The sequence below is a fragment of the Falco punctatus genome (assembly GCF_963210335.1).
Source record: "Falco punctatus genome assembly, chromosome: 4".
NCBI classification, from domain to species: domain Eukaryota; kingdom Metazoa; phylum Chordata; class Aves; order Falconiformes; family Falconidae; genus Falco; species Falco punctatus.
The window spans coordinates 58,285,703-58,303,613 of NC_137583.1; the positions used below are offsets into that span (position 1 = coordinate 58,285,703).

At 40.9% G+C, this 17,911-nt stretch overlaps 1 protein-coding gene across 14 annotated transcripts in view; it reads right to left on the reverse strand.

Moving 5' to 3' along the window:
- Positions 1-892: 892 nt before the first annotated feature.
- KMT2C (lysine methyltransferase 2C) overlaps positions 893-17,911 on the reverse strand; it is a 197,622-nt gene continuing 180,603 nt past the window's right edge. For 10 of the 14 annotated variants that reach the window (XM_080386936.1, XM_080386935.1, XM_080386941.1 and 7 more), the window contains 17 exons: positions 16,696-16,908; positions 16,099-16,263; positions 14,677-14,818; positions 13,746-13,893; positions 12,724-12,902; positions 12,474-12,628; positions 12,034-12,286; positions 11,313-11,452; positions 10,265-10,369; positions 7,272-8,391; positions 6,172-6,308; positions 5,856-5,998; positions 5,422-5,590; positions 4,414-4,530; positions 3,720-3,793; positions 3,205-3,313; positions 893-2,931 (listed from right to left, as the gene is read on the reverse strand). In XM_080386936.1, coding sequence (XP_080243062.1) covers positions 2,839-2,931; positions 3,205-3,313; positions 3,720-3,793; positions 4,414-4,530; positions 5,422-5,590; positions 5,856-5,998; positions 6,172-6,308; positions 7,272-8,391; positions 10,265-10,369; positions 11,313-11,452; positions 12,034-12,286; positions 12,474-12,628; positions 12,724-12,902; positions 13,746-13,893; positions 14,677-14,818; positions 16,099-16,263; positions 16,696-16,908 — 3,462 coding nt within the window. In that variant the 3' untranslated portion in view covers positions 893-2,838. The remainder of the gene's footprint in view (positions 2,932-3,204; positions 3,314-3,719; positions 3,794-4,413; positions 4,531-5,421; positions 5,591-5,855; positions 5,999-6,171; positions 6,309-7,271; positions 8,392-10,264; positions 10,370-11,312; positions 11,453-12,033; positions 12,287-12,473; positions 12,629-12,723; positions 12,903-13,745; positions 13,894-14,676; positions 14,819-16,098; positions 16,264-16,695; positions 16,909-17,911) is intronic. The other 4 variants (XM_080386934.1, XM_080386933.1, XM_080386928.1 and 1 more) reach the window with 4 other exon arrangements.

Below are 17,911 nucleotides of genomic sequence, written 5' to 3' on the forward strand. Positions count from 1 at the left end.
GCCCCGGCTGCTGCTTCCCACTGCTCCACACTAAACCTTGGAGCCCTTTTTTAGCCTTGAGCCAGCACTGAGGTCTTGCTGGAATGGCTCTGGTCACCTTGGGGTTTAACCCCGCACAGCCCCCCGGGCGGGAGACTGGGAAGGGGGAAGTAAGAAAACAGGTGGGTTAGGGGCAGTTTCACGTGCGAGCAAAGAACAAGGAATTAATTTGCTAGTTCCCACCGCAGGCAGGTGTGCAGCCACCCCCGGGGCAGCCGGGCTCCAGCACCAGTAACGGGGACTGGGGAAGACAAACGCTGTCACTGTGAATGTCCCCCTCTTCCTTCTTCCCCAGCTTTATGTGCTGAGCATGACGTGGTACGGTATGGAATGTCCCCTTGGTCAGTGGGGGGCAGCTGTCCCAGCTGTGTCCCCTCCCAGCTCCTTGTGCCCCCCAGCCAGCGCTGGTGGGGTGGGGGGAGGAGCAGAGAAGCCCTCAGCTCTGTTGCTTCATTATTATATAATGAAAGATATTTATTATCTGGGCAATAACGAAAACATCCCTCTGTTATCAACGCTGCTTTCAGCACAAATCCAAAACATAACCCCATACCAGCTACTAAAAAGAAAATTAACTCAATCCTGTCCAAAACCAGTGGAAGCAAACTATAGTATTTCCCCTTTTTAAAATATTTTTTTTTAATCTTTTTATCTTTTGTAGATTTTCCCAGGAAAACACATTTGCAGGGAATGGTATCTGGTAAAGGCCCAGGAAATGGCACCACAATGTGAAATTTTGGGTGGGGGTTGCCCTGGAGAAAAGGGGGAGGCAAATGCTTCCCACTGATGGAAACAGACACTGAAACTCTGAAAGAACTAGAAAGTAGACACCTCAGATGAAAACAGGAGGATATACTTTATAGATGTAAAATATTTTTATTTGTAAATGCTGATCTTCTAAATCTGTTTCCACAAATTCCAAAACCCATAACACTCTGTATACTTCAAAAAAATTCTTTTTTTTATGGTTTTTTTGTATTTTTTTTGCCAACATTAGATACTATTATACAGAACAGAAAAAACTGTAGGACAAATACTGGTAGGATGTTGGAATATTGTACAAGAGAAGAAAAATATTCAAGAAACAATTTCATACAGCTATTTATCAAGAAAAAAATATATACAATTGATTTATTCTGTAAGATAAAAATACATCATGCCATATACATTACAAGTTCAGAACTGTATTACTGAATATACCAACAGTTTACAGTCCACTTTAATTGTGCACACAAAAAAAAAAAAACAAACTTCATTTTTTTTTTTATATTTAGCCTGTGAAGTGTCAGTACCAGAATTTTAAGTACAAAATAAAAAGCTAACCTGGTTCAAAATGCTGATTAAGTTTCTACAAGCAAACACAAAACAGTGTTTATTTTTTTAAAGAAATGTAAACAAAAACAATCCATACAAACACATCTTTAAATTACATTTTCCAAAACCCTATTGCCAGAGTCCTGCAGCTGCAAGCACATTACATCTAATTTTTTTTCTTTGTTTTCCTTTTAAGAAGGCTATCATATCAGACTTAAGCTCCCACTACATGATTCTATGCTGTTTACATGATTTAACATAGGCTGAACAGTCCCCTAATCCTTGACTACTTTTGCTGAAGGAAAAAACCAATGTCCAGCCTCTATTTTGGGTGGTTTTAGCAGTTATTCACAGTTATCACAAATTGTAAGCACAAAAAACCTGACTTAAGAAATAGGGATGCAACAATATAATACAAATAAAATTAATCTAAATTACCCAAACATCATCTACAAAAGTCAGAGTTGTAATATACATGTGCCCTTACCAGGCTTAAGGTTTACTTAAAAAAATTCTCGTAAGACCACAGTTGAGAGTGCTTTAAACATAAAAAACCCTCTCTCTTTAAATTGAGATTTTGGTTATTCCGTAATTGTAATCACATGTCTGTTAATACATGAGATCATATTGTAACATCCCTATTGACATTTTATAATAAGCACCCGAACTGCTGCAGAGTCTGGTAGCATTTGGTCAATAACTATTTTCATACTCTATTTTTTTTTTCTCAAAATATTTACACTTTTGTACAAAGTAACAGAGTTTGTTAGTTCTGCAGGTAACAGCAGCAGCTTGGCTTTCTTCTAACTTTCTTTTTAAAAATAGCTTCATTCACTTATTCAATAATAAATACAAAAAGGTTCTCTTATTTTACAGAAATCAAAAACTACAATAAACTGACTCATGGAATCAAGTATTTAAATGTATTTTAGTGCAAGTTATTTTTTCCCTTAGCTCTATCCCTAAGGAAGTCGTTTCAGTACATTCCTTGTTCAGTGGTGTCTACTTTTATTTAAAATTTTTCTTTAATTAGAGGGCCTGCCCCTTTATCAAATAAGGCTGTGGCCAGCACTTTGGACTTCTCCCTTTCGCTGGTGATTTCAGTCTTACATTCATAGATGCCACCTGCCCTCCCGCAGGTCAGCCATCGGTTCTTTGCCCAAGTTAAACAGTTTCTCCTTAGTGAGCTCAAAAACAAAAGTGCTGGACCATTCTGTTAATTCAGTTTAACTTCCACGTGTCTGGAAAGTTAGCTTCGGATTTTGCCGGCTTGCTTCTGGTGCTTGTTTTTTGTGTGTTTTTTTTTTTTTTTTATTATTTTTTTTCTTGCTTTTTAAATACTTGAGTAGAAATCTGTACTTCCAGAAGTGATTTCCCCCCCCCCCCCCCCCTTCAAAAAGGCAACCATTTTCCGTCGACAAAATCAAAATGTGAATCACTTCTTCCTAGGGACAAGCAACCCTCAAAGACAGCAAGGAATGCATTCTAGTTCATCCACTTTCGGCAGTTTACAGCTCCACAGTGACATGGAATCTTGTGCTGGTCATCTTCAAAATCAAACTTATAGTCATAGCAAAGCTGGAAGAAGATGGAGAAGAACAACCGGGATTTACTACTAACCGAGATTTACAAGCTTTCCTTGTACCTACAGGGTAAACGGCAAACTGCTCTACAGGCTGCACTGTTAGGGACTGGCGAGATTTAAAAGGAAAGGGGAAGGGAAGCATCCCTCTCCCCAGCCCCGTGCACAAAACAAGCTGTTTTGAGCTACTAGCTGTAGAAATCACGTAAGTATCTAAAAATTAATGCGGGTAGCAAGAGGTGAGTAAGCACAAACAAGACTGCCCCTACCTCCTCCCCTTTCTGGATTCTCCTGCTGGAGCTGATGATAATTTTGTGTCCTCTCTCAAAAGTTACCACCTCAGCCACACAGTTAGGTGCACACGAATGGTTGATATACCTAGGAAAACAGTGGGAGAACGGTGACCTTTTAAGAAAACGCATCCTTTCAGGCACATCTAAACCAAACCTTGGAATGACCTTAGCTTCAGGGGTGCATTGACTTCCCAGATATAATTATATTACTCTCTACTTGTTTCTTTACCTAGAAAATGTCAAAAAAAATCAAGCATTAAAAATATTTTTCCATCATTTTTTCATAGCTGCCATGAAATGTAATCAAAGACGAGCAAAGCTACTCAAAAAGACGACATTCTTTCAGTGGAGTAGTCTGAAGGCTGATGTACCAGCTCAGAGAATAAAAACCATTGAGAAACACCCGAACTTGAGTCCCTCGCGACCAGCCCCGGGGCAGGAAGGCGGGTGACTCCCCAGAAGGAGGTCAGAGAAGTCTCAGAGCCACCCACCTTGCAGGACCCCCTGTCAGGGTAGCATCGATGACGTGGTCATTGTCGATGCGGAACATGTACACGCCACGGTTCTGAAAAACAGAATTGGAAGACAGGCTCTTGTAGATTTTATGGAATTGTCGGCAATTAAAATGAAGCGTCAAGGTGGGTGAGCTCCAAGTGTCCTGCATTCGGGACCGGCCATCGCCCACCGGCTCACGAGGGAAAGCGCAAGTCAGGCCCTGCCCCTCGCTGCCTTCTCAGGGAACGATAAAACATAAATCTCCGGCAAATCAGCGTTTCCCTAGTAGCTTCTGTACTGCCTTTCATCTAGGGTCTTGCAGTGCTTCACAAGTACGTACTAACTTACACCACCGCCAAGTTACGCAAAGGAACTTGCTCTAAATTTAAAAAGTTCTCATAAAAAATTGAGGTCCTGACATCTCTGTCACAGTGTTCTCTTTGTCCTCCGGGACAGAGGATTGGTATTACCTACCTGGCCAGGGTGCTGTGAGATGTATTAAACATTTAAATACTCTGATCCTTTGATAAGAACCACTGTAGGTTATATTTTTAGCCTACTGCATTTATAGCGCAGCAGAAAACAAATCAGGGGACCTGAATTCACCGACTTGAAGAACAGCGTTTGGTTTGTGGTATGAACGTTTGAAAGGAGAAGAGGAAAGCAAGAGTGAACAACCACCCCCCATACCTGAGATTCGTAGAGCTTCTCTTTCCTGTTTGCTACCTCATTCCGGATAATGGTTCCGATATATTCAATGACCATAGTGTGCTTTTCAATGTCTCTAGCAGCATATAAGCCCAGGCCCTAAAAAAAATAAATAAAAAATAGATTGCAATTTAGAATTCTGGAATAAATGCACTTCGTTCCTCACCGTGCCCCAAAACAGTTCCTGCAGAAAATCATGTGAAAAGTGAACCACCCAGGAAGCTGTAACAGCCGAGATGCAGAACCAAGTTTTAAGATGCAAGAAAATGTACTTGGCTTCTGCCTGGGTGAGAAAGCTGCTCTTATACCTCTGACAACTGACTGGGGAAAGATTATAAATTCACTGAAAAATAAAGCGGGCCTTACTAGAACGGAGAAACCTAACAGGAACGCGGCAGCACAGTTAAGTCCAACCTAAAATAAACAGCAACTGTGTTCATCCACAGCAAGATTAATTACAAAGCTTTTGCGGAACAGTCTGCAGAGGAAACCACCACCAGAGTTACGTAAAGCAACGCGTTTCTTATTAATACAAATGCAAACAAGTATTGAACTCTTCACGCTGGTCTCATACCACTTTACTCAGCTTGGTCTAAGCATGTCATACTCCCACTGTATATTTGTATTTTTATTAAGTTTTACCAAGTTTTTGAGAAATAGGCTAAGAACCCCCCCAAAAATCTTGAAACTTTTTCCTAGATGACTGTAACAAATGAATTTTTAAGATATTTACAGTAATTAGTCAGAAATCTTACTTAAGATACATCTATGGAAGTGACTGGCCACATAACCATCACCATTTAGGGATGAGACTTGAAGGAATTTCAGAATAGCTTTAGTTTCAGTTACATTAAGAAATGTACATGAATATTTATATGTAAAATACATGAATAGATATATAAACACACACATATATATATATAAATAAAAGAGATAACTATGAGTGCAGGTAATTATTTTTAATATACATTTCCTAAAGGGAGCACTGACCTGAATGCGAGAGCGAGCTAGATAAACATTGGACTTCCATTCCGTTTTCATTTTGCGGTACTGAGAGGACTTGGAATGGACGAACTGCTTACTGTAAGGCGCGTTCAGTTCTCCCGTAACTGTGCTCTGAAATGACTTCGATGTGCTGGTGCTATTCAAGGTGTGAGGCCTGTAGGAATTGGGCATATAACAGGAAAGAATACAAGAAAAACTGAAGATTTCTCTGAAAACAGCCGCAAAACCCATGAAAAATTCTTTTAAGACATACAGACACTTAAAGCCAGCTAGCATAGACAACAAAGCAATTCCTTTGATTTGGGCATGCACATACACAGCCAAAGACGACAGGGTTTGTAAGCAGCAGACGAAAGCACAAATAACCCTAAGCAGCCTATAAACCCTGGGCTGTACTATGTGAAATTAAAACAAAATACCTTAACACAAACCTCTTGACATGGGTACTCATTTTAGGCTCGGCACGGGCACAGCCCGTGGGGTTGATAGCAAGAGGAAGTTCCATTAAGGGGTTTCGGCCATAGCGGAAAGTGTAGTTCTCACAGGCCTCAACCCCTGGCAGCTGCAAAAAAACAGACAAAAAGAAAAAAAAACAACACAATAAATCCAAGGAATTACATATTAATCGTGTGTAGCGGAATGTTTACTTTTGCACACTTTTTCCTGTTCCCCTTCTCACGGGTACAGCCAACTATTGGGGGGGATCCAGCAAGAACCGGGGTGGTGAAGACTCACCGATTCGGCAATCCTGGCCACTGCGGAGACTGTCAAACCAAAGAGGTCTTCACCCTTCAAATAGCCAGGAAACAGCTGGAGCATTTCAGAGTCTTTTCTAACAGAAGCAACGGGCTCCAAGATTTTATCCCACACACCTACACAACCATACGGGAAAGAATTACAGCGATCAAAAAATAAAAGTCTATTGTACCGGTTTTAAAACGAATGCCTGAGGATAGCAGGAACCAGAAAACCATACTGAAAAAGCATTTTGTCAGCGGCTGTGTTCACAAACAGGCTGATATTTAAGAAGATATTTAAGTGAAGTGGAGAATTGTTTGGTGAGCTGCTATTTTTTCTGAACAAGCACGACGTTTCTACCGCACCCTTGATTCTTGGGGGCGAAGCTCTTCATATTCACAGCATGGGAATTGTCAGTCCTCTGACAATAACCTAGACAGGTTCTGCTGAGAAAACCTGCACAAAGTAGAATTCTCTGAAAATAAACTATATATTCTGTCTCCACTGACTGAGTATTGCCAGCTCTTGGCTGTAGGTGGGCAGCTCCCCGGCAGTGGTGTGACTGGACGGATGGCATCACCAGGGGCTTAAGACCCAGAGCACCACAGCCCACGCGCTGCTCACCTGCCCGTACATTTATGGTCCCGTGTATTCTTCACCCTGCCAGAGACAACATTACCTGCCCTGAGAACAACGTGGTCATCTCCACTGTCTTTTTATCGCTTACTAACTTCAGCACAGCTGATTTAAGGTAACTGAGTAACGGTGTTTCACAAAGTCACTTTGCCTGAAAGGAAACCTATGTTGACATTCCTACTCTTTTATTTCATTTTCAGTACACAATCCTGGGTCTCCTCTGTGACGTTGGAACAAGTCGTCTCATTTGCAGCTTATACAATTACTTCAAAGGTGTCCTCGGTCTTCCTGGCGTGGTACTGAAAAAGGGCCCTGGAAGCTCACTATAGGCATTACGTTAGAACAGCGCGGGCAGCGTTTATTTGAAACGCCACACCTTTTTGTGAGACATTTATCGTACCCTTTAGCATTAGTAAGCAAACAATCCCACAAAGGTCACGGCCTTAGTTCACAAAATTTACCTTTTGGTGTTGTGTCGGCAAGGACCAGATCTTCGTGGCCTTGCTCCACAACCCTGATGACAAAGAGCGGGAGCCCGTCCTTCTCCTCAATCGAGCAGAGATAGCGACAGCGCCTGTTGGCGTATCGCATGCTCCAGTACAGCCGGCTGGCCTCGTAACCCACGGGGAAGAGTGCTTTGGAGGAGTGGAAGGCCTGCATCTGCTGCGGCAGCAGCTGCCCGACGGCATGAAAGATCAGGCTTCCCACACGGAACGTGTGGTCGCGTTCTCCTCGCTGAACGATGCTGGCGATCTGCCGCACTTCGTCACGCTGAACGTAGACCCTCCTGAAGACTGCAAAGTAACTGAGTTCTTGCTCATGAGTTCCCTTTGGTTTGTGCATGGGGCAAAGCATGGTCTTGTCTTTAAAAAACATGCATTGTGCTTTAATGGCACAGGTAAAGTGATAAATATTGGTGCACCTTAACCTGTGACAACCGCTGGTGGCACCCATTTTGTGACAAAACATGCATTTCATTTGCAAGCCTCTGCGCAGCGCTAGTTCCACGTTTATTAAGGCACCAGCTTGTGTCTCGTAGACTTCTGTAGACCAAAGAGCACAGTTCAAATGGACCCAAAGGTCTAAATCCAGGTTAAGAAGCCTCGCTGGTCCATCAGTTAACCCGTCACCTTCCTCGTGACAGAAGCAACATTTCCTGTAGTCTTTAGGCACAGGATCTGGTTTAAGGGTTGTGCCCAGTTTTTTAAGAAATTCATCTATTTCTTCTTCACAAGGAGGTTTGAACGATCCTTTAGGAATCACAACCTGAATGCTCCACTTTTTCCACTTTGTCCCTTTCCATTTCTTACTGGGAGGCCGAGAGTCATCAAGACTACTGTGTATTGCTTTTAGCCTAGGTTTTAGTTTCACGGTTACCTTCAGCTCATCTGGCTTTGCCTCTACCTTGGCTGCTTCAAAGGCAGGGGGGAACATGATGGGGGGTGACGACGGGGGAGAAATTTTCTCCTGCAACTGAGGCAGACAGTGGACGTCCAAAGTGGAGATGTTGTTGCTGTACTGATGGAATGCTTTAGGCGGCCTCTCTTTCATCGGCGACTGCGGCAAAGATGAAACCGAGTCCTGATAAATCAACAGAAAACTCTTTAGAAAAAAATCCCAAACGATTAACCATTAAATGTATCCTAAAAACACTGTCAGGACAGCATGGAAGAAGCTACTCTCAATGCCTAAAATCACGATGCAGCAATAGAAGAAGACGGGAATTACCCTGAGCCACGTTAGCACAGCTTGTGCCAGGATACGGAGCACAAAAGTTCTCCCAGTCAACCCGGAACGTGGTGCCCTTTAATACAGAAGAGGAAGCACAAATCCTCCTTTGTCCAGGGTTTGAATGAAAAACTACTCAATTGCCCTAGATGAGCTAACTGACAGATTTAGTTCTTAGGTATTTTTAGAAAGTTTTGTCACAACACAAAATGGTCTTAAAATATGGGTCAGAGAATTAATTTAAAGAGTAAGAATCTTGTTATTTGGTAGAAGGGGAAGATCTGGAATTAATGCCACATATTTTTCCTGGAAACAAGTAAGGAGGAAATTCCTGCAGGGTCTAGATTAGGTAGACCCTAAGGACCTAACTATTCATTCACAGTAAACAAGAATTACACCTGCAAAGATTTGTTTAAAAAAAAAAAAAAAGGCAAGAAAAGAACAACAACAAAGGAACTTGACACTAAAAAGTGCTTAATGTGGTTTGTATGATTAATCTTGAAAGAGGAAATGAAAGGATCAAGAGGCTGAACATGACATTTAATTAACTTAATTATGTACATGCTGATGCACTTGTACAGAAATGTTAACCCTGTTTAAATACATGTGAAAATGAGCTACATGGGACACTAAAAAAGGATGTGGACATACACACACTTCTTTTCTGGTTTTGTTTAATTGTTGCTTTTTAATTACTTCTGAAAAAATAAGTAGGATGCATTGGAAGGGAGGCTGCAAATTCTACAATAAACACTGGACTATGAGAAAGCATTCCTTAGGTAACGCTGCACGCACATGGCCTGCTCTGTCCACTGGTTTAGGGAAAAAAAGGTACATTTGAACTAGAAAAAGTAGAAACTTTTTCTAGTTCAAAAGAAAAGCTAGTTAAAAGAAATACTCAAAAAAAAAAGTTCTCTATGAGAAAACAGACTTAGCAAGATCATTGAGTCTTAGTAGTCTGATTTAGTCTGATTAAACACAGATACATTTATCTTCCTTCAAAACTGAAGGAACCTGGGTACAGCCAGACGTAACGCCCTGTGTGGAAGTGCTGAGCTTCTCCGAGGTGCCGTATACCCCTCGCAGCGCCCGCAGGTAGAGAAAGGTAGACTCGGGGCCGCCTGAGAAAAACCCTGGCCTAATTCCACTTTCAGTTGAACAAATTTCTTAAAATATCTTTCCCCAGTAATCAGAGCTTCTTTTCCCTCGTCACTGTCAGTCAGCAGGCTTTTTACTAATTAATGCTTTAAAACGGTGGCTTTGCCCAAATAAGTAATGGAATAGGATTGTATTTTTCCAGTTATATAGAACAAATACAAGTCTTTTTGCAAACCTTGTTGTTCAGTTATTATTTGCACAGCTGTAGTTTATTTTTAATATATAAGCCAAATAAAAATGCAGGTTATAGCCCTTAAAGATATATCTATGGTTTTGTACAATGCCCAGAGACCTTAAATGACTACTTTTTTGAGACTGCACCTTCAAAGCCTGGGAGGACAGCGAAAGGTGGCAACTGTTCTGCCAAGCATCTTTGTCATACAGAAGGATCTGCAAATATGATTTCTACTTCTGCTGCTGCTTCAGAATCTCAACGTCTGAATATAGAGCAAGTCATTTCTAAATCTCTAAAATGACGTGCAAACTTCCCCCTCGCCCCCCTTCTGTTCATCAAAAAATAGCTGCGATGATTTCTGCTCACTAAGGTCTACCAGCATTCGATACTTACTTTGTTCTCTGAGTTTTTTGCTTGCACAGCTGCTGAATAAAGAACAAAGCAGTTGTTGCTACAGAATACAATGTCCTTCATTTTATCAGAGCCTTCTTGGGAATCCTGGGAATCAAACATGGAGTATTATCAGAAGTGCATTTTAATACCATGCTTCACATAATAAGTGTAAAGAAACAAGTCTGCCCACCTGGCTAGAAAGTCTTTAATTGTAGAAATTTGTGAAGTAACGAGCGATGCTGTGATATAAATACTTGATTATTTGACAGATCTAATGTTACCACCACCTACAACCTTGTTCCACAGCATTTCTTGCTTTTAAAAGAAGTTTAACAGTCCAAATAAAAGCTTTCCATACCATGCACCCATCTGCTCCATAGGCACACTTGCAAAGTAAAATCCATTTTCTTTTATCTTTAGATGGCAAGAAAAGGTCTCATTTCAGCCTAATCGAAGACAGATCATACTGTTTTATCTACTGATCCATCTGCAAAACATTACTGGGAATTCCGTGCTTCTCTGACTACATGAATCCATTACGTCTGTGTATAAGTTTTTATTATACACTTTTGTTGCATAATTAATCTCATGGAAAGAGCAATGGTGCTTTTAGAGTGAGTGACGGTTCCCAGCGTAAATACAAGAGACTGAGACTGAAATCTGATTCCTGCTCAAAAAGACTACAAGTCTTCTTGCTCTTATGAAACTTCCTGACAATACAGCACTGCCTTACAAATAAGCTCTTTTTGAATGGTCTCTGGTCATGGAAATTAGTAGCAAAATTTAGGAGACTGCCATATACAGGACCCATTTTATGAAATTGACTGAAATTCATTTTATGTTCAAGCGACAACTTTGACAGTTCTTATTTGTACTACAAATGTGCTGGAATGTCCCATTGTGAATTAGGACACACACAGAAGGGAGACTACAAAGCAACCTGGCAGTGGTGTCAGTTGGCGTGACAGGCAGTAGCAGTAGAAAGCAAAGCTGCTTTCGTTTGCTCATCCACCACTACATGCGAGAAAGGACGCTTCCGTGGCAGTACCTGTTTAAGGAAAGGCAGGTCTTTGAAGGACTTCCGCACCCCACTACCAAGAACCACAACTTTGCAGTGAGAGCACCATCGAGGTCTCAGTGCTGAGCCTTCTGCGATATTCTGACTGTGATCCTTATAGGCAGCTATACCTAGAAAATAGGGGAGTCTGTTAGAAGCTGTGTCAGATCAAACCAATTTACGAGAAGTCACAGTACTCTTAGCGGTCTAGAGGAGTAGCATCCTCCTAGACAGGGCATGGAAGGCAAGATTTAAACTAGAGCCTGATGGGGAAATCATTTAAACCAGACCAAACCCAACTCTGTGAGCAACAAGGGAAAAAAAATGTTCTCCTATAAGAAACGAATAACTAAATCAACGTAGGAATACATGCTTAAACAACGATGTCAGGTTTTCCAGATTAGGAACAATCTTTCTGAACGATGGATTTAAAACTCAGACTGGACAAAAATAACTGGTAATACTGGGAACTACTCGAAGAAATACCTCACTGACAGCGATGTAGATAACACAATGGAAATCAGAGATGGATCACAACTATTAAGCTATGGTTAACTTAGGTCCACGGGTAATGATCACTTAAGAAAAGTGTTATTTAAAACAAGAACCAATTATTTAATACTACAGCATGAATTTGTGAGGCTGAAATGCATTAATACTGACTCAAGTTAAAATCTGGGTACTGAAAGCTTAAGCATTAACGCCCACTCACCATTGCTGTTTGCAGGAAATGGCACATTAGGTTGCTTCAGGCCGTAAGACTCTACAATCCTGGCAGGTCCCATGGGTCCTGCCTGCGGACCCTGAAGTAGTAAGTGTTGCCTGCACTCCATAGACGGGTTCACTCTGTGACTGGTGGTGGTTGCCATGGAGGATGGGATGTCTGGAGCATTACTGACCTCGTAACTGTTGGGAATTCTGACATGGAGCAGGTTGGAGAATGCCGCTACAACGCTACTAATGTTCTAAAAACAACAATAAAAATATACCTTTGTTTTCAGACAGGCAGTTACGATACAATAATATAAATTATTAGACAATTGCAACAGCTGCTTCATCATACTATGCTATAACCCCTTCAAATTCACTATACATAAGATATACTAACTACTGTTGTACTTTATGTATGTAATACAAGCTTATTCCTTTTACCTCAGCCGCTGTGGGATGTAAAGTAATTGCTACAGATATAAGGCCAGATTTAGGACCATTCTGGGATGGCCCCAGCTGAGAGGCAAAGAAGCCAGAACCAGGTAACGCTCCTGAACCAGGTTCTGGTTTTATGTAATTCCTTTTGGCTTCTGAACCTGAAAATGAAATTAAATACACCAGGTTATTCCTACACGCATGTGAATGCAAAAAAAAAAGCCTAGTTCTAATGTTTGCTCTGCTGCAGTCTCACCTTTTCCAGTACTGCTGGGTAGGATGGGAATGATGGGAGATGGTACAGGTTCTGGGTTCTCCTCCTTGACAACTGACAAGTCTGGATACCTACTGATTTCCATTCCCACCACGCTTTCAGGAGAGGAAGAAGGAACAAAGCTGTCAGGAGTGTCCCTGTCCTCACAGTGATCTTGAACCCTGGAAGAGAACCCAGAAAAGCTGTTTCGGCAACGTTCGAAAAACCTTTGCTAAGCCAGAGTTAGAAATCGTGAGAAGGAGCTACAGTGAACTTGCTCCATGCTGCTAGTCACGGAATGCAATTCTGTGGTGGGCCATTACTTCTGGGTGTCTCCTACTCCACTGCACACGGTGGTTTCTTGGGAAAGATAAAGAAAACCAAGCACTAACAAAGCCCAGGCTCCATCACTGAACTCTCCGCCCCCCATGGCTCCATTTTTTACCTGTGTAAAAATTAGTATTTTAACTTTTGGGTTAAGTGTATTCACCGGTCCACACCCCCTCATTCATGCACAGCCTTCAGCGCGTCAAAGACACCCAGCTTTTGGTTAGGCGAGTGAAAGGGAGGCAGAAGGGAAGACCGCTGGGGGAAGACTCACATTCTAGCGCACATTTCTCACACGGTAACACAGAGTACAGCCAGGGAGTTTTCAGGCTGACTTGTGCACAGTACTGCTATCTGGTACAACAGTCATGTACTGTCACACTGCAACAGTACCATGCTGCTCCAGGAAAAGTGCCAATTTGTATAGTTTTCTTTCACTTTTAAGACAGCAAGGTAACGAATTTTTAACAATTTAACAGAATCTACAGTCTAGCAATGGCAGAAGTCACCTACTTCGCTATGTGGCTCTCTACATATGGGATGCCTGACCAGGGCAAATTATCCCCTTATGTTCTCTGCACTGTGTGGCTGCACACAATGGATATTGTTTCTTCACACCTTCACAGCTCTCACCTTTTACTAAAAGATCACTGAATCTGCTCCAAATATGTTTTTGAAGATAGCAGGGAAAAAATTACCTTAACTCCTCCTGATTGTTGTGAGGTGGTGTTGGAAGCGAAGCAGGAACATCCACAGTTTTAGGGCCCTGAGCCATTGCTCTTGCTAATAAATCATCTTGTGGTCTGAAAGGCAACTGGAACTGCTTTGGTCCCAGAGCTTTGGTAACTAAAAACAGAAACGCACAGCACCGTGAGACATCTGTACAGCTCTGCCACTGATATAAGTCCTATGCATTGGGGTACTGGTGCCTCCCTGACACAACCAAGGTGCTACAGCAGATGGTAACACCACTCTCATCCACTTGTAGTTAAAAAATTTCTGATCATTCATGATTTATCTCCATATATACAAAAACCTGCAAATTTTGAGCAAAAAGGGCTTGAAATGCTTTTGAGTGTGCCTTCTGCCAATATGGTAAGATTTTTTGTTTTACTTAAAAAATAAGTAACATAAAAATCAACAACTTTGTAACAACAAAGGTAAAGGAGTGGGGGAAAAGGGATTTTATCCACTGAACAGTCCTAATGAGGAAGCAATATAAAGTTCTACTTAATAGAAAGCAATATTAGTTGATTAAAATTACAAGCAGCAGAAAATACATGCGAACTACACGCACCTGCTAAGGGTATATTTCTGGTAGACTGCTTTTAAGCTCACTCAACTGTGAGTCATTTGTTGTACTGGACATAAAAAAAATGATTTTAAGGTTTTCTTTAAGACTGTTTTTAGTTCTCAACATTTTTTCAAAAGGGAACAGGGAAAAGGCTATCATTTGACATTATACTGGTATAAAATAAAGCTAGATAATGACTACAACCTTAAAGAGTTTAGGCATACTGTTTTTATAGATGAAGACTACAGCAACTGAAAGGCATCCCAGTTACCTATTTTGTAATTAGCTACAAACTTCGACTCATCTATTAGGGAAATAATACGTATTAGTCTTACCATCATGACCTCCTAACATACCAGCCTTGCCAGCAAGCTCCTCAGTGGTTGCAAAGCCATTTACCAGCTTCTGGCACGCCACCGGAGGCGGTGTGGGAGGAAGAGAGGCTGGGGGTGTCGGAGGATTGCTCAGATTGTTCTGCTGCATGAAATTAAGGAACCGTAAATCAGCCATGGAACACAGGGTGAGAACTTGCCTTCTTCTAGTACTAGATAATCTCACCCACTCGTATTTTTACACCCCGAGGTAGCTCTGATAAGCAGCAATAGATAATTCTCAAGTATGTGACCAAATACATGAAATTATCCACTGTGAAAAACACAATGCTTTGCTTTTCTTCTGTCAGTGATATTATCAGAGAAATAGTTTACATGAGCAATATACATGACTGAAAGAAGATACACCCAATTTTTTTACAGAAAAGCACAAAGAACGTTTTTAGGAACTGTTTGGGAGCTCCAACAAGTTCCTGCAGTTCAAACAAAGGCCTGAACTTAAGTCTGAGAGCGCTATTCTGCGGTGACTCTCCAACAACCATAAACAAGCCAGTGCACCCAGTTTTCATTAGAAGGGAAGCTACCTCCCATTTAGCACAGGATGAGCTTCCACTGAAGCAGTTACCATGGAGAAGCAGATACTCTGCGAGTTCACACTCCAGGCTACTTCTCACTAGCTTACTTAACTGCCCATATTTTAAATCAAAACTGAATGAGAACCTCAGTATCCATTCTTGTCGCAGTCATGCCTACAAAGCCAATAGTTATTATTCACTTTTGACCACAGCAACTATTTCTGCTAGGTCACATCCTCAGCTTACATGCCATGTAAGGCTGGAGTAAATACCACTGTTTTTTAATAAGCTACTGAAGCTCTTATATTAGGGTAGCCAAGCAGCAAATTTGATTCCGTCTATTCACTGTCTTGCTGCTCTCCCAGTATTGCCATGCTGATCTCGTAGACCGAGTTTTAAATTCTGTGGGTTATCAGCTCATCAACAGCCTATTTTGTTCAGAGTTCTCCGGTTCTTAGTTAGGTCTTAGTAGACAAATGATGAAAGTCTATTTCCCATTTAATTCACATTAAGAAATGCTTTAATGCTTTCAATAACTTTGCAGGTAGTGGGAACTCAGCCTTTTCTGCTCCATAAAACCGTAATTACAATTTTCACTACTTAGCATTCATTTGTAACAGGAATACTTGTAGGTTTTAATTAGTTTACCAGTTTCCAGAACTGATTTCCACTTTCAAAGTAAATCAATGGTGACTGTTTCACCACTGCACCATCTATCTAGTCTAGCAACAGAAAATTATTTTCTTCTGGTTGCAGAAAAGGCAGGAACTCCAACCAACTGCTAGTAACAATGTCATGAACTTCTTTTCCCACAGAGAGTACACAATGGAAATTCAGATTAAAACCATACCTTGTAAATGAGCTGGGAGTAGTAATCTGAAGCCCCATCAAGAGTAGCACTACCAAAGCTTCCTACAAGTCGATTTCCACCATTTAGCTGGCCACTGCCATAGGGAAGAAAGTGTGCAAAGCTCACTCCAATTATTGGTTCCATCAAAGGCAGAAGAGAAAGCTGCTATATTAAAAAAATAAAAAAGTTAGAAATTAATTTAACTATAACATAGAAGCACCGCAAATCTTCAAACATCAGTAGAGTGGTTTTTAGTCTTAAAAAAAAAATAAAATCAGAATTTACCCATGATCAGAAAACTGTGTCAAACAGACTTCTCTGTTAAGGAAGGTGGTGGCCCCTTGTCCCTCACAGCCACAGCTCCGCTCCCTGCCAGTTCAGCTGCAGAGGCTGCCAGAGCTAACAGGAACGCCATGGCTTTGAGACAACCAAATGCCTGCCACGTCAGTAGATCTTCCACATTGAAATAAACCCCAAACTTTAAATTTCCTAGTTTTGTGGGAGTTTTCATTTTCCCCACCCTGTTCTCAAAATTCATCTTAATGATCAACTTCACTTCCATCACGAGAAGCCCACTCTTTCAAGTTGTACACCTACCTGTTTTAACTGGATGAATGTATCAGCATTAGGGTAAATAGCTTGCTTTTCTTCTTCCTCTTTTTTTCTTTTCTTGGACCGAGGAGCTGCCTTCTCTCCTGTCCTCTGAGTTCGCTTATTTCTCTGTTTCTTGGTTTCAGGTCCTACATCTGTTCTCTGAAGCTGGCTGTTACTACACCCAAACGCACCTTGCATCTGGTTGCCTCCAGTTTGCTGGTATAAAAAAAAAAAGAAAGGGGAGCAGATTTTTTTTACATTTTAATATACAGTTCATTCAAATTTACTGCAGGATAGTCTGAGAGGACACGCACAGTATAATTTCATCAATAACAAACTGTATTTCACGGTTTGTTTACTTTGCTGTCTCACTGGCAACCGTAACGGCTGTACTGTCCCTACATAGAATTCCGAGTTATCACGAACACCACTGACATCTGAAAACATCATTTAAAACTCACAGCCCAGAAATATTTTCTTTTGAACACCCCCTAAAATTAAGATACATGTGCATGGAACCTTAGACATTTTCAGAAGGCTGTAAAGAAAGGCACATCTGGTTACAGAAAAAAGGCAAATCAATTAATATTAATACAAAATCAGAAACAAAAACTGTATTCTGAAACACTTCTAGATGGTACAATTTCCTTAAATACTTTCACTAGGAATATGCAACACCGTTCTTGAGATAAAAGGATAGTTGTGTAAAAGCAATCAGAATGGGACTTGGTAACACAACAAATAGTGGCAAGCCAAAAGAAAAGTTCAATTTCTTTTTATCAATTATTGTTCTAAACAGCTCTACCTGACCCTGGTCACAACTACTCTCACTGATATTCCCATCATACATGTTTTAACTGTGGATCTTTAACACTTACCCAAGTCACCTGCGGCTATTTTTATTTATTTAAAAATAAAATACCTTTATTTTTATCAGTCTTCATTAATTTTGAATGTGTTTAAATTTTGTTTCAAGGATGCATTTAGACAGCCATAAAAAACCCAACCGAGTAAACTATTACAATGAAATGACCCACAAATCTAAGCGTAAAGTGTACCCTACCTCCACAGAAAGCAGTTTTCTTTGTCTGTTTTTAAGAGCCTTATAAGTATTATATCATATAATGCCATTAATATAAAGAATAAATGCTCCCTTCCAATAAAGTAAAATTAATTAGAGAAATATTCTGTAACACAGAAATCCAGCAATTTTAGCAGA